Raw genomic sequence first — 16,684 nt, forward strand, 5'->3', positions numbered from 1 at the left:
GCTCCTTGCCAGGGTCAGACGGTGCTTGGTCCTGAAGTGCTCCTCCCTAGGCTCCAGGGCAGCCCTGGCACTGGTTATGCTCCAGCAGCCCCAGGAGCAGACAGGTGTCAGCTGCCCTTAGGGGAAGGGAAGCTGTCAAGCTTGTTACCTGAGGCAGGATGTGAGCTTCACTCATAGCCTGGGGGTGACACACTCCTGCCACCCCCCAGGCCACAATGCTGCTGCTGCTCCCCATTTTGAGAGCAGCCATGTACAGCTGGGCCAGCTTTTACATCTCTTTGACTTCTCAGCTCCAGGAAGCAATCCATGAATGGGCAAAGGTCACCAGCAAAGAAATGAGTGAAGGACATTTGCCCTTGTGTTTATTAAGCTGCCACCAGAAGCAGGTGCCACTATCACATGTAGCTGACTGCAAAGCAAAGGCGTGCCAAGCCTGCGACCTCTGTAGCTCCTGCTGTGGCAGTAGAAGTGCTTATGGGAATAAATACCAGCATGATGGGCAAGGGTTTGGGACTCAGCTTTTGTAGATATTCATTTATTCATCTCAGTCTTTGCTTTGCTTGACTTGTTACTCCTGCCCCCATTTTATATCTGCAGAGTTTTCAACAGGTTTTAAATCAAAGAACTGTAAGTCAGAAGTTCTGAAGATTTTTTTTTCATGCAGAGCAGAGACATGTCTGCAAGGACAGCAGGACATCTGTACCAGGTCAGCTGTACCAGACACATAATTACACCCCAGTGTTCCTCTTGGTGTCTCAGGACAAGCATATTCCCCTCTGATCCTGAAGCAAATACTAGTTTTGCAACTGCCCAGGCCAAAGTCATGTCATGTCATTCCTGATCTGTCCCTGCTCTTCTCAGGGCGACCTTGCCATGGCCCTGCCTCGCTGCACAACATGCTTCCCTGCCTTGGAAGCCCCCGTGGCAACACTGAACATTAACTGAGGCTCGGGTCAGTTGAAAGCAGGTGCAAGGTCCCTGGGGTGCAATCCTGGGGGAATTTCACCCTGCCTGCTGGAGTCCAGCAGTATCTTGCTTAGCTGAGGGTTCTCTCTCTGCAGCTGATTATCAATGGGCAGAGGTATCTTGTACCCTGCTCACAGTATCCCTGCGGAAAACCAGTGTGTTCCAGCAGATAGGGACCAGCAACACGAAGAGGGAAGGGGAGCCACAGAACCATTGTCCCTGCTTCACCCTGCAACAACAGGTCTGCTACAGTCCCTCAACAGGATGGACTAGGAAATTTCTGAAGGTGCTGGATATTTCCTGGAAGACCCAGTGCTGTTCCTGATTCTCCCTGATGCACAGGACCCTTGGTCAGGGTCCTGCAAGTCCAAGCCTGATCTCCGCTCACTCCAAAGGAATGCTCCTGCAGGGCACATGTATAATGCTATTACCTTCTGAAGGATTATGAGGGTTTCTCCTATGTGCTCTTTCTCATGTCCTGGAGTTGCCACATGCCCATCCTTGTCAGTATCCATCCTTGCGAGTAGCCAATAAAATAGGAGAGAATAAAATCCATTTTCTAAAATCTCTGTGCAAATTGTCAGATGATTGAACCAGGTTTATATTTACCTTGGTTCTACAATGGAGATAGATCTCTTATATTGTGCTGCCTCTTCTTAAGAAAAAAACAACAAAATCAAAGTCAGACTTTACAGAGACTTACAAAGTTTTGTTGATATGGATCTCACCATACTCAAGTTAAGACCTCTTCAAGTCCACGTTGAAGTCCACACAGCTGATACACAGATTTCCTAGCCCTAAAATATGTTTCTCTTAGTGTACAGAGGGGGAAGCAGCTATGCAGCAATAGGGACAATCCCACCAGAACACCCTAAAAACTGTAAATAAAGGATAGGCATAGAAATTGAAATAAGAGAGGCAAGACTTTTGAGAGGGTATTTATTCTGAGTGGCATTTCCATGCTACTGCCCTAGAGCAGAGTACCCAGCAAGAGTTACACCTTCTTCAGCCACGTGCTACTTCTGATCCTTGGACATAGAGATAGATTTTTTTGGCCTTTGGAGCACTCTGTCTGCAAGAGTAATAAGACATGAACATCAATCAGGAATGAAGTGGTTCAGGGAGCACCTAACTTCCAGTTCTTCACCTGCTCTGCGTTGGCCCCAAGAAAATGATCATGTGTATTCCCTTAGGTGTGCTCTGGCTCTTCAGCAGACACTGGTGCTACATGCACCACATGTGAAGCTGCTATCAAGGCTGCCCTTTTTCTCTTCAGTTATTAAGGGGTTTTTTTAACACAAATGTCATTTATAATGGTGTTGATGCACATTTTAGAGACTAGTGCAGCTATTCACAGGCCAGTAAAGGCCTAAGCTACTTGTTTTCAAGATGCCTAGGTAGACATGGGGTAAAAGGAGTCTGGAATCTTGTTCAGTGAGTCTGGAAATTACCCAGCAACTCCTTATGAAAAAAATAAGGCAGCCAGGAAACCCCAGGGATCCCTTCTGGACAGGGATTTTGCCCAGTTTGAAGTGAAAACTGCTACAAGTTCATCATCATCACTCACCTGTGAAAGTTTTCAACATCTTCCACAGTCTCAGGCAAAACTCTTCCTTTAGTTTCAGGCAGAAGCAGCACCAATCCGCCCGCAATCAAACCAAGCACAGCTTCAAAACAGAGGCACAAAGACTTGTAAGCATTTATCCACCACTTGCTACTGCCAGACAGAGCTGAATTGTCAATGGCATTTTGTTTTGTTCTTCATACAAGATGTGCACCTCATGCCTCTGTATGCAAAAGTGCAGTGCTGGTGCAAGAATGGAGAATGTGGCTGCTCTGTGGAGACAGCACCAAGCCAAGTCCTCTTGTGAGTTATGCATGAACTAGGACACCTCAAACTGGACAGATCCTTCCTTAACAAAGGAAAGAACTCTTTTTAGTGGTAGAACATGACAGGAATCACATTCCATCTTTATGCTATTCACATAATACTAGAATGAGCATACACAATGTATTATCTTCTAAGCAACATGATCAAATTCTCCTCTGATAATTTCTTTTATTCAGTTAGTACGTGTTTGGCATGTACTTTAAATCTACTAAGCGCCATTCTATATGTTGTGTCTGTTAAAATCTGTATATTGCCATTCAAGATATTTTTCTATAAATACCATGCTGACCTAAAGATTCTTAAAAGTGTTACAGGCCCTGACCTGAGAGTTCAGGTCGCTAGTCTTCAAAACTTATCTTTCATTTATTTACCAGCCACTTTCCAAATAGCTGGAGAAGAGCCAGTTGACAAAGTGTTGGAAAAGTTGAAGCATAACAGCCGTACTTGTACTCCATTAAACAGGTAATTACATGAAATTCTACAGTTTGACTGCTGGACAGAGACAATATAACTCACAGAAGTGTAGTAAATCACCTTTAAATCCATTAAATATTACGTTCATTGAATTTTTTCTGAGCTCTTTGCCATCTGTCAAACATATATTCGACTCTAACTTCTTTTTATAATGCAAAGAGAAATCATAGGAGCAAGGGAGACATGAGTGCATAAAGAAGTTCCAGCTTGTCATGAACTGAAGGCCTTGTAGGGAGCACGGGGCTTCTGCTGAACTTAAAGCAGCTGCATTGGTGGCTTTTCCCTCCCTTTGGAACTTGTGTCCTACACTGCACCCTGGAAGGAGCTGGCAAGGAGGTGAGGTGGCACTTACTGAAGACAATCAGTGGCAGATCGTGCCAGATCTCCGCCAGCCTGTAGACAATGAACGGGACGATGACTCCACCAATATCACACAAAGAGGAGCAAACCATCACCCCGAGATTCCTGGTTTGGCAGCAAAGGCGTCATGTTAGTGTCAGAGTACTGCAGTTGGAAGTGGATCACAGCTCTCACTCTCACACAGGACAGATCCAGGCACTGTGTGGAACTTCAGATCCCTCACCCACCCTGGTTCTCCCAAATTTTCCTTTTATTTCAGTCATGTGAGTTTCCCCTTGTCTAAAAGTATATTTCTTTTCTTTATCAAGCTACCTTTTTAAAGCATTTTAATTGTGCTTCATCTATTTTTGTTCAACAGTACCTGTGTAGTTTTGACATGTTTAAAGATAACTTAGCATAAAACACAGCATACACATCAGCCTCAACTATTTGTTTCCAGGCCAAATGCCAGCTGGGGAGAGGATGCACCTACCTGATATAAGTTGGATACAGTTCTGTGTTTACAAAGCAAACCATTTCAAAAGCCATTGTAATTCCCATTCTCCCAATGCAAGCAGTAATCACTTTTAACCAATGTATATCTGCAGAGAAAATACATTCAACACATTTAAAAAGCATCCCAATGATTTAGCAGGTGTCAATTAATTCAACAGTGTTATTTTGTGGGACCTCTGATCCCATGTCAGTTGATGTTTTTAAGAGACCTTGTTTCACCCGTGTGAGTGAGGTGACAGGAACAGCAAAGGGACAGTGAGCAGTGGCAAAGGGACCCTCACAAAGCAGGGTGGAGGCTCCAGGCTGTAGGCTCCAGAGGACAGGGTGGGAAGCCCCCACAGGGCTTCATTCAGGTGACTTACCCTCTGGGATGAGGGCTGTGGCAAGGCAGGCAGCCCCAGCCACCAGGTTTGACACGGCCCAGGGGTAGCGCCGCCCAACACGGTCAATAGTGACGATGATGAAGAAGGCAGCTGGGAACTCAACAAGGGCAGAGTAGAGGAAATCCAGGTACATGTTGTCAGCAGCCATTCCCATGTGCATGATGAGCCCCTGGTAAAGGATGGAGCTCGTGAACCTGGGCAGAGAAGAGCATCCTGGATTTGTTAGCTAGTAGGAGAACAGTCGTCCATATCCTGATGGAGTTTTCACATCCAGAGCTCCAAAACCAGCTCTCTAGTGTTATATTCTTACCAGTTGTACATCAAAATGAGTGTGTTTTTTCGTATCTGTGGTGTCCTGAAAAGGTCCATCAGTGAGGGATTCTGCTTTCCACAATCTTCCTCTTCAAATTTAATATCCTATAGAAGAGCCAGTACATAGTACATTAAATTCCTGTGGGAGGAACTGATGCAAGGTACTGCCACGATGCTTACTTACAAGCACAATCAAACCCTGAGCTTACCTTAAAATGGGAAGGCATCTTTTTCCGATTTTTTTTAGCTATATCGCTGACAATTTTCATAGCTTTGTCATTTTTTCCTTGAGATATCAGCCACCTGGGAGACTCTGGGAGGCACCTACAATGCAAGTGGATGCCATTATACAGCAGAACATAAAGCCTGCATATTGGAGACTTTGGAGGGATTCAATAGAGGTAGATGGATTTTTTTTTTTTTTTTTTTTTTTTTTGGGGGGGAGGGGGATGGGCGAGATTTTGTGTGCTACTTCCTACTCCCCCAGTCAGAAAAAGTAGTATATCCCATGGCTGCGATTGGAGGAGGAACATTTGAGGTAGTAGCTTTAGTCAAAGAGGAGTTTACTAAAGATAAATCAGGGAGGAGCTTTGAGTGAGAATAGTGCTCTCATCCAGCCCATTCACCACAAACCAGCTCCTCTTAGGGAGCCATTTTTCACTTCTGCCAACACAAGTTAAGAAGTACTAATTAAGTTAGAACTGGTTACCAATTCAAAAACATGGAAAAATGAAGGCAACAAATTTCTTTCTACTATTCCTAATCTCTTGATCCATACAGACAATTTCTCAAACCCAAAGCACTCAAACCAAAATGTATTGATTAAAAAGAGAGGAAAGAAACTAAAATGAAGGAGAACCCAAGTGCTGTCCGGTTGGACCACAAAAAACTGCAAATTTCTGCCTTAAAAGAACATACAGTTCTACACAGTTGTGTTAGCATTAGATGATCTGTCAATAACCATACTTTCAGTGCAAGACAAACTAAGTTATGCCAAGGCACCTGTTTTAATTTATGAATTACTTAAAGAAAATACTAAATTATTCTAATCCAATTTTCCGCCAGTGTTTTTCCAAGTGGTCTGTTTTTTAAACACAAGGTCAGGTGAGGTGCACAGGCTAGGGTTCAACAAGATCTCAGTTGCTGAGGGGTCCAATTTCCCTCTCCTTTTTGCTGGGAACCTCCTCTTTGCACCAAGCGGTGTGCACGCCAGAAAGGAGCGGCCGGTCTCTCTCAGTATCAAGCCCTGGGAAGCAGGAGAAGCCAGGTTTTGGGTCACAGGCAGAGGCACCACGAACGGGCACTCACCAGTAGTAGAGCAGGAGGAAGCAGGTGGGCAGGGTGACCGTGAGCTGCAGCCACCGCCAGTGAGGGATGGCGTAGGCGATGGCGTCTAAGACCAGGAGCCCGACGGAGAAAGCGGCCTGGTAGAGGATGCCCACCGTCCGGCGGTACTCCGGGCCCACCACTTCCGTCACTGCGAGGGGCACAGGGACAGGTGAGAGCCGTGGCTGCCCACGCAGCAGAAACCCGCTGCGGGGATGCTGCAGCACCAGCACCATGGTAACGCCTTGGAGAAACCTTCCCGGCACGATGCCTCCAGACAAAACCCCCTGGTTCTCTTTTCTGGCCCCCAAACTCCAGCAGAGAAGAAAACACTGCTGCTGGCCGTGCACTGGCCTAAGACATCCAGGAATGTCCGCTGCTGCGGAGATCTCAGAGTAACTCAAGCATTTGTCAAAGTGCACAGGCGGATTTTGTTGAGAAACTAAACACCAACTTATGTCACACCTCCAACCCAACAACAAAGTTGAATATTTTGTTTCCAAAGAAATATTTTGTTTCCAGCCTGCATCTCACTCCATGTACATAAGGAAAACCTGTATCACAGGATGGCCCAGAGCTCCCAGGCCAGGGTGGGATCACTGTTCCTCTGCACTTTGTAACTCCACAGCATAGACCCACACATTGAGTCTCGTTCATACAGAGCTAAAAATAACTACTCCAGCACATAGGCACAAGCACACCCAACAATTCGCATCCAGTTGTGTGACTTCAAGAAAGCAAACTCATTACAAAAAGAACAGTAAGGAACTTTTTAGCAGCCAAATGAACTGCTGAGTTTTGAACCATAGATCACTGCTCAGTGAAATAATGCACAGAAACATCTCCTCAGGCTCAGCAGGACTGAGCCAGAAGCAGCTGAAGGATAGACAAGTGCCCCTAGCAGAGCAGGATAACAAGGCTGCCCTACAGTCCTTCCCTGGACATTCAGTATTGGCCACCCTTAGGGAGAAGATACAAATTTAAGGGAGCTTTGGGGCTGGTTCAGGATCTTTCTCATAAGACAGTTTCAAGTGAATTCAGGAGTAATGAAATATAACAGAGAGAAAATATCAGGATGGGGCAAATCATTGTCCTGAAAAGGACTTCATGCTCTAAAACGGCTTAAAGTTCCCCAGAAAAGGGGATGGAGCTTTCATATGTGCCAGGGAAAGATTTGAGAGGACAAGCAAGCATCCAGAAATGCACAGGAAGGATTAAACATGTCTTAGCAGAAAACAGTCTAGACCATGGGATAGATGCTTTTATTTTATTTTATCAGACATTTGGATAACTTAATTAGCAAGATGCCCACAGTGAAAGACTTGATGGAAGTTTAGGGCACCGACTTCTACATTTTTACCACTGTCACAGTGACCTGCAAGTCTCAGAGATATTTGGTAGAGCCACCTGCCACCCTAACCCAGTTAAGGTTCTGTTGGTCAGCTATTAAAATAGTTATGCTTGTAGCTGGATATTTTGGACAAGAGACTGAACTCCACTCCAGAAAAATCAGAGAAGGCCCAGCCAGCTCCACCCTGGACCAGAAAGTGGTCCTGAGGTGGCCCCAGACCCAGCCTGGCCGCACAGCTGTGCCTCACCAGCAGCCACAGCTGGTGCAGGGCACTGGGAGAGGCACCCACAAAGGCTGCCTACTCCACAGCCTCTGCTCAGCCCAGGGGATACTCACAGGTACACAAACACCTTGTCTTTTTATCAGCAAATACATGCTGTTCTTCAGTTTGGGTTCTGAAGCCTCTGTTTGCCCTTTAATGCTCTTTGTGTCATAAAAATGTCTCAAGTTTTCCCCACCCTCTGTCTGCTTCTTTAATGGTCTCCTCTGTCGCCATCCTGTCTGTACCTGGGCTGGAGGGGCTGTGTCTGCCTGGTCACCTTCCCCAGCCAGAGGGAAGGAAGAAGAGCCATGGAGCCCAGACAAATCTGCAAAGGTGAGCTGTACCATAGGGGAAAGCCTAACTCGAGGTAAGAGCCCTGATATGCCACCACTTGCTCGAGCTCTGAAGGCTAATGTTGTTTCTCCCTAATGACAGTGCTTGAAAACATCCTGAGAAGTCGAAGAGGGAGAAAGCTCCTTAATGGGACACCATGGGAGGCATTTTTTTAAATGGCTTTTTTTTCAAGTTTTTTGGAGTTGAGTTTTGTTCCTTCATCCTCTGCAGCTAGTCTTGCTCTCCTGGGAGAAGGTCCTGAACTCACCCAGGATGTAGCCTGCAGTCCAGCAGCCCTTGCTGACCAGCCCTTGCATGAAGCGGATGATGACGATCCACAGGTAGGTGGGCACGAAGACCAGAAGGATTCCACACACAATATTTGCAAGAATTGTTGTTAAAAGGCAAAATTTACGGCCAAACCTGGATTGGAAAATGATAGGTATGAAGCTAACCACTAGTCATGGAAGCATTTTAAACTAGTAAGAGTTTTGTGTATCTTCAAGAGGAAAAAAAATCCAATTTTGCTCTGTAAAATAGAGACATGCTTTTTTTCTTTGCCCATTTCTTACCTGCTTGTCTATGCCATGAAAAGTTACTGTGCCAGTTCCTCAGCAATTCCACAAAAACTTTCAGGAAAAAAAGTATAGTCCCATGTTTACATATATTACATTGGGACTGAAAGATAAGTGTGGGTTAATACAATTATTCTGATATTTCCACATGCATCAGATTTATAGGGGATTTATTTACCACAACCTTAACCTTTAAAACACTAGTAATGTATGGATCTACCTGTGAGTGGCCTGCATTTCGCAGCTGGAGCAACTCAGAGCCTGCTGTACTAACAGTCCTAGGCAGAAGGGGAGCAAGGGGGGAAATGGACTCTCCAGTACAGGTATTTGTTTCTCTTTAACCCCAGGTGTCTGAGCCAGGGAGTCTGACTCTGCTGGCTCTGAACAGCGGGCTAGAGGGAGTATCTGCTTTTTTCACAGTGACTGCTGCTGTACACATCTGGCAATCTGTGCCAACTATTTCTAAGCCTCTCCAAAAGAAAAAAAATGTTTCCAAGCTGCAGCCACACTGAGTGTGACAGATTAAGTGGGAGATCCAAACCAGCAGCATTTCCTGGCTTTGGTTAACTCCCAAGGGCTCTGATGTGGCACAGTAGGAAGTTTGGGGTTTACAGTTCTAAAATAGTCCTCGTGGGCCCTGCAGGGCTCGCTGAGCAGATCTGCACTAACCCCAGGTACAACCTGAAAGGCAGGACACTGACTCATGCTGCGACTGGACATCCAGGGGGATGACCTTATTTTCAGAAGAGCAGAGATGGTATCTATTGCACAACCTTTATCTAAGTTTGGGTGCTGGACATTGATAAGGGAGGTCAGAGCGTACCTGTCTGCAATGTAGCCAATGTTTATGGAGCCAATAAAAAACCCAGCATTCACAGAAGACTGAAAGAGATCCAACTTCCAGGAGTCCTCACACACCAGGTCAAACTAAAGGAGCAACCACAGTTAGAGACAAAAGTGTGAAATGAGGAGCTGGCTCATGTCCACAACTCTCCTTCTCTTCAGTTAAAGATTTAAATTTTGTTTCTGGGTCAATGCCTATTTCGTAAGCACACGGAAATCCTACTAACTTAACTAATTGTCCAACCTTAAAAAAAGGAACAAGCCCTTGAGCAGTTTCTTGGCATTTCCCCTTCATGTCTCATGTCTCTTTTCTGGAAAGAGCATAAGTGAGTTATTAGCTGTCAAATCTGCCACCCACACCTGTGTTGGTCCTCATTGATGAAATCAACATGGATCTGATGATCACTCTGAGTTATTCAAACAGCTCTTTTTGTGCTGATGGTGAACATTTCTAAGCAGTTCTTGTTGCCTCATACCCAGGCATGACACAGCAGTCCCCACAGACCACTCAGGACTAAGTGTGATGCCCTTACTGAAAGCATCCTAGATGCCTTCAGGAGCCTGCCTTGTCCTGCATCCCATGGAACACTGGCCTGCTGGAGGAGGGTGGAAGTACCTGCATCTGCCCTGAGGCCACAGCATTTTCTCTCTGCTCTGGTCTTCAGCTCAGCTATGTTGTTGTATGCATCTGGAGAGCAGCTATTTTTTATCCGGGGCCAAGCTTTATACCACATGGGTACCCACATATATTTGCCATCTAGTCTTGTCCTATCTCACTTGTAGAAATACATAAAAGCTACTGGAGAAAAAGTTATTGCAAAAACCTCTCCTAATATGACAGAATCGCTCCCCTTCCTCCTGGTAGCTGGGTTTAATTGAATCTATGCATCCATAATTAACACAAAACCAAATATTTCTTCTGATGCTCTGTGGGACTTCCCATGAGGATGTTCCTCCATATGCAAACTTTTCCTCTGAAATAACATGGCTTATACTGCACTGTCTTTTCCTTTTCTTAGCTATCAGAGCAGGGGACAACGTAACAGAGCCTGAGAAGTTTCACAGAAACAGTCACAACCAGGAACTCCTTGACAAAATGCAGTTATGTGACATATCTGGTTATCCCATGAAGGAAGCAGCCCATGGGCCTGGCCTTGCACCCCCTTCAGCAGGAACAGGGAGACAACTGATGTGAGAGCACAACTGCATGAGCCACACAGACTGCAAGTGCTCAACTCCCCACAGCCTCAGGAGATGATGGTGGGGGCATCTGGACCACAGGATCTGCTGGAGCCTTTTCCAGTGGGATGTGCCTGCTGACCTGCTGCTGTGTGGGAGTCCTGGGTCACTCTGCATTTGAGGTGCCTTGCTTCATATGTCACAGCCTGTAACTTGCTGAAAGAAATACATTTAGAGTGCACCCCCTTACATCCAGGACCAATCTCTTACACAACTATGAAGATGCAGAGCACAGATTTTAACTGCTCGTGTGTTAGACATATGGAGGAAAGAATCCTGACCACCTCTAAACATTTGGTGGAACTTCCTGTGATGACCTCAAGCTTGTCATCCCAGTTATGGGTTTATTCCTAAAGTTAAAGCACCTAAACTGCTAAAGTACAGCAAGTAGCTTAAGTACCATTTTCAGTTTATTCACACTCCTTCTGAGAACACAAAAGTCACTGGCTTTTCTACAGGTTATTCCTGACTTTAGCTGTATAATTGTGGGAGGCCTCAGTTCCTCAAAAGGACTACCTTTCCCTACACTAACTGCCATTTGTTTTTATTTAATACCAACCTTAAAAGGCTTTCTTCATTAAAAAAAAAAAAAAAGGGGGTGGGAGAAAGAAGACCTTTGCATTGGCCTGTTTTATTTGCAGGACTGCTAGCTGCAGTGTTTACACACCTTCACCAATCGGATCTCTCATGTGACAGGAATTTCATTCACAACTGGACTTTATCTACCTGAGGATTTATTTGCTGAAATATGCTTTGCTCCCCAGCTGGAGATATAAGCCTCCTGAGCAGCCAAAGCAACATTTCACAGCAAGGACAGAGGGAAGATGACTTGTAAACCCCTAAGCGCAAGTTCACAGTAAGAGACAATCCCTTCTCCAGGTAAGCAGGGGATATTTTAACACAGCCAAGGCTCCACCGACTCTCTCCCCCAACCCTCACCTTGTCTGTAACAGAGAGGACAGGGCAAAGGGGGCTGGTTTTACCTCTGTCACGAGCGAGCTCCCTGGGGAGTCGTAGACCCAGCCATCCCGGCAGGGACCCAGGGGCACGGTGCTCCCACTGCCCACCAGGCTGCCCAGGGGGTCAGTGCAGCTGATGCCTGTGGCGTTCCAGTCCACCTCGTACCTCCTGCAGCGGCTGCTGAAGCTGGCCCCGTGGCCATCCCACTCGGGGACCGTGTGATTCAGCTGCTCCTCCAGGCTCCAGCCACAGCGCTGGCTCAGCTCGGCCACCCCGGGGCTGGAGCAGCGATGCTCAGGGGTGAACCCAAAGAAGACGACCCCCACGTACACTGGGGTGAAGGCAGCAGATAACAAACACAGGACAAAAAAGGTTTGCTTCTGGAACCTATCAAATTCTCCAACATGCTCTAAAATGTCATCTAGGGTTGGCATTTCGGCATCAAAACCACCTCAAAAACCTCAGCTAGGTCCTCTGTGCAGTACTGATATTTTTAGTTGGCAGCAAAGCTACTTAAGTGACAAAGATGTTTGACCAAAAGTCAAGACTAACTCTATAAATTATTAAACTACATGTTGCAAGCTCTATTTTTGAGGTTTCATTTGAAATCAGACCTTAATTCACCCACAGAGAATTTGCCTTTAACCCCATCAGAGTATTTAAACATTCCTGTTCTCTGAAAAAGCCCCTATGGCCACAGCCCTTCCGTTTTTGTTGGGGGTTTTGGGATTATTTTTTTAATTAGGCACATCAGCTCCTCAAATAACAGGCATTTTTAAGGAGCAAACATAGATGGAAAATTCTACCAACATACAAGCAACACATGGGTTTAGTGCAGAATGGCTGGGCATCACAGATGAACAAAGCTTCTTAACCAGGATCTGTGAAAAACAGGTTGGTACACTGAAAAAGGAGTGTCTGTACATTGAGCCATATAGCAGTAAAGGAACAGCTTTCCTGAAAACTCCTGTATCATGGGTGACCACGTGTGTCCCTCATCCTCCACACTCTTCCATTCCCAAGGAAACCCTCCCCCCACCTTTATCAGGGAACACGGTTTTCACCAGGCCATATTTTTGCAGTGATACAAAAGAAAAAAAGCATTCACTACAGAATTACGGACTGGGAATAGCTGTGTAAAGCCAAAATATACAGTATCTATGGCCAAAACAGCTATTTTTTTTTACCACAGACGACCTATAGGACTTTAACTAGACTTCATTGCAAACATCTCAGATAAACGCAGTTTTAATAGGCTCCAGTGGTACACTGTCCTGCCTATGGATAGATACCAACTACTCCCTTATCTTTTGCTGACAACAGCAGCCTTCCATCAGAAAGAAAAGCATAAGTGAAGGTAATGTTTAAAAGACAAAAAAGTGTCTGGAAAGCAATTGGAATAGCTTGGGCAACAAGGAAAAAAATTAAAGACACAATACACTCCAAAAAAAACCCAAACCAGCTTAGGTGGCCATTCCAGACCCGGCATTGAAACACAACTTGGCCTCACTGCTCATCAGCTACAGACCACAAGTGGCCTGAGCAGCAGTGAAAGCTGCTTTGCAGTCCAACACCTCAAGATCATTCCCCACATCTCACAGATGTGCTTTCTCCTTTCCTGCTTCATCTTTCTGTGTCAGGAACATCTACACCAAATTAGCAAGAACACCTTTCCTGGCCACTCACAGCTGTGTCACCCTCGGCCAAGCACAGCACCACCCCACACCCCACTTTGCCTCCTGGCTGCAGGAGTCCCACATGGAGCTGGGAGGGGAACAGGGACACCAAAGTGCACAGCAGTCACCATGCTCAGAGCCAGCCCTCACAAACCCTCCTCAGCAGGAGGATGTGTGCAGTCAGCTGGGGCCAAGGGAACTGAGGTCAAAGCCTGCCTGGGAACTGAGTGTAAGGCATTAGGCTGCATCTTAAAAACACACCCTAAACCCCCAAAACATCACTCCTTTTCGAACAGTTTTATTTAAACAGTTGGTAATGGTGTACGAAAGTTTCCCTTGCACTACAGAAGTTTGATCCAGACTGGGCCAGTCCCATTTTCCGTTTCCCCCATTTCCCACCATTCCCTCTGCAGCCAGCCCAGAGGGAGCTGCGCCAGGCAGGTGGGTTTCTTAGGGACACTTCCCAAGGAGTTGTGCTGCTGACTGGCCCAGCTATTTGTACATACACATCTGGGCCTTGCCACTCTCATACCCCTTCCCTCCACACAGCTGAGTATTCTTCAGGGAAATATAGTCTGTTGAAGCTGGTTATGCATCCAGCTCTCTATGAGGTAAGATTCAGGCAGCCTACAAATGCCTGGGTTAAAAGTGGGCAATAGTTTCAAGAGCAGGCACTGAAGTCACTCACTGCTGTCAGATGCAGATCATATCACTGATATTGCTCAGAAAGGCACCCCCAGACAGGTAGCCCTGTTCCACCTAACCCTGTTAGGCACAGCCCAAACAAAGAGACCATCTGAATTTACACAGGAGAAATAATTTCATGTTGGTGGTTCATGGATCAAACAACTCCAAAATGGCAGCCTTGATGACCTGGGGAAGGGAAGCAGAGCCCTCCAACATGCATTGACAGAACTGTTGTAATGATAAGAGAAAGTATTGAAAATACACCATCATCAAGTCTCTCACTTCTCCAAGCTCTCCTAATTATAAATATGAAAAAGGCCGATTTAAGTTTGAAAAGATGGAGCTTAAGCCAAACTGACCTACAGCTCCACTGGTAACAATACAAGAGAAAGAAAACCCAAGTGTGATTAAAGAAAGAACACACCACCAGGGTCTACCTATGTATTCTGATCTTTGTCATCAAACATTGGTTCTAATTTTGAGTGACACGACTGAGGTATTAACCATCACAGCAGGAAAGGGTCTCACCAGGCTGGTGAGCAGCATACAGAATAGTGTAAGAAAGATTCCAGACGTGAGATGTGGGATTTGGAATACCCACTTCATATCTTTTATTGAAATTGCTGAATACTTTATATTACACTATTTTGATTCAAAATGGAGTTTTTATAAAAAGAAACCATTGTTGAAACTAAGCCAGCCAAAAGGAACAACAAAAAGTTTCAAAAAATTCTGACCAATGCATTTTCTTGTACAGTGCTTTGAAACCCTATCATTGTCCATAAATTTATTTAGGAAACACCTGGAGAAGAGCAAGACTGCTAGAGAAAAACTGACTTGCATTTATTACCAGCAACATTTCAAATCAATGACCATGGCCAGGATCATAGAACACGGACTAGAAATTAGGCTATCAGTAAATATTGGCCCAAATTTATTTTCTTGAAATTAATACCAGGGAAAAGCATTATGCAGACTAGGGCTCCTCTAGTCCTTGGGTTTTTCTTGGTGATGACAAACTGGGCAGTGCAGATTGTACTCAGGAACTCTGCCTCTATGCCATTGAAAACGCTGGTTCTCTGTGCAGTTGGCCTAGTCCAGCCATAATCAAGGAAAAAAAAATAAATCTTTGGGTGCTTGTCAGCTGCTTAGGCAAATACTGATGCAGTCAGTCATATGACCAGTACCAAAAAAAAAAAAAGTCCATGCGAAGAACAGCAACCACTTCAGGCTAAAGCTATACAAAATTGTACCTTTCAGTCCACACCTTCGAACCAATGATCTGTTTAAATTAGAATGGATATTCAAATTTACAGGATAAATTAGACCAGTTCCAAAATTTACATCAAATCATCCCAACACACTAAAGTTATACTTTTCCTTGTCTCACAATGGGTGAGCCCATAGAAGAATACCCTGCCGGCAGGAAGAACACGTTACTATTAAGCAAACCTGAGTAGTGAGGATCAATAAATACAAGGAGTTAAAACAATAGTAGTCAGACAACTTGAGTCTCAGAAGCCAGGGGCTTCATGGAGCCTTAATCCTTTCCTTTCAAAGGTTTCTCTTTTTTAAGCAAGCATTTAACATCTATGCTGAGACTTAAAAAACAAAAAGTGTCCTGGCTAGAGAGAGTCAACTAACTCAGCCAACTGGATGTCTGAAATCCAGTCATTACTGAACAGATCATTGTAAACAACCAAGAAATCTTTCTCTTTTTCCCTTTTCAATGGTTTCTTGTTAAAGGCAAAATTCAGAAAAATCTTTCAGGCTGAAGTCCTCGTATTTGGTTGGAAATGTTGTCCCATTATATATAATATCTCTATATATATTTGATTAGGCACAAGAGGGCTTATTAAATATTCAACAGGTCCTCATCACTATCATCATGAAACGATGCTGTATTTGTAGAGTTCTGTGCCTGCTGCTGGCCTGGCTTGGCTATTGCTTTCCTTTCCTGTCCTCCATTCAGTAAATATGATTTGTTATCACTGCCAAAACTGTGTGGCTTCTTTTGTGGGTGCTTGCTCTTGTCTAGTCCTCTTCCTGTTTGAATCTTTACATCTGGAATGGTTAACACTTCATCCTCACTGTCCAGGTCATCCACATGGAGAGAGGTAAGGGCTTCAGATGTAACAGACTTGGTAGCAATGTGACCATTCTCCTGCCCGCCTTTTCCTGTTCTTGGATTTGTTGCTGCGACTTCCTCCATAAGCCACTCTGTCTCATTCTCATTAGCTTCTTCTTCACTGTTTATCTGCAAGAAAAGCGGAGACTGCATCTGCCACTCTAGACCGACACACGCACACTGATCTCCCCGCTCGCCAGGCCCCACAGCACGCACACCTTGCGTTAAGGTAGCTGTGAGAGAGCAAACACAGCAAGAGCATCACTTTCCACTGGGCTGAAACAGACTTTGTTCTCTTCTTGCACATTTACATATTATTTGGTGATTTATGGACTGCTTTTCATTTCCTCAACTCTATCTCCCTTTCCCATTTCACAATATAAAAATATATATACATATATATACATCAGCTATGAGGCTTTC

The 16,684-nt window shown here is 45.0% G+C and overlaps 2 protein-coding genes across 2 annotated transcripts in view; both read right to left on the reverse strand.

The window, feature by feature from the left end:
- Positions 1-1,903: 1,903 nt before the first annotated feature.
- LOC134547744 (solute carrier family 22 member 2-like) lies at positions 1,904-12,204 on the reverse strand. The gene is made up of 11 exons (XM_063391866.1): positions 11,794-12,204; positions 9,552-9,655; positions 8,422-8,576; positions 6,190-6,358; positions 5,091-5,205; positions 4,880-4,986; positions 4,549-4,763; positions 4,164-4,272; positions 3,684-3,796; positions 2,534-2,633; positions 1,904-2,038 (listed from the first exon to the last, which is right to left on the reverse strand). Exons 1-11 carry the CDS (start codon positions 12,202-12,204, stop codon positions 1,972-1,974), a joined length of 1,665 nt encoding a protein of 554 aa, XP_063247936.1. The 3' UTR covers positions 1,904-1,971.
- A 2,495-nt stretch (positions 12,205-14,699) lies between these two features.
- The window catches only part of IGF2R (insulin like growth factor 2 receptor), a 57,148-nt gene continuing 55,163 nt past the window's right edge, over positions 14,700-16,684 (reverse strand). The window contains exon 48 of the mRNA XM_063390074.1: positions 14,700-16,390. Within this exon, the coding sequence (XP_063246144.1) occupies positions 15,989-16,390 (402 nt within the window). The 3' untranslated portion in view covers positions 14,700-15,988. The remainder of the gene's footprint in view (positions 16,391-16,684) is intronic.

The sequence above is a fragment of the Prinia subflava genome, chromosome 2 (assembly GCF_021018805.1).
Source record: "Prinia subflava isolate CZ2003 ecotype Zambia chromosome 2, Cam_Psub_1.2, whole genome shotgun sequence".
Classification (NCBI taxonomy): Eukaryota; Metazoa; Chordata; class Aves; order Passeriformes; family Cisticolidae; genus Prinia; species Prinia subflava.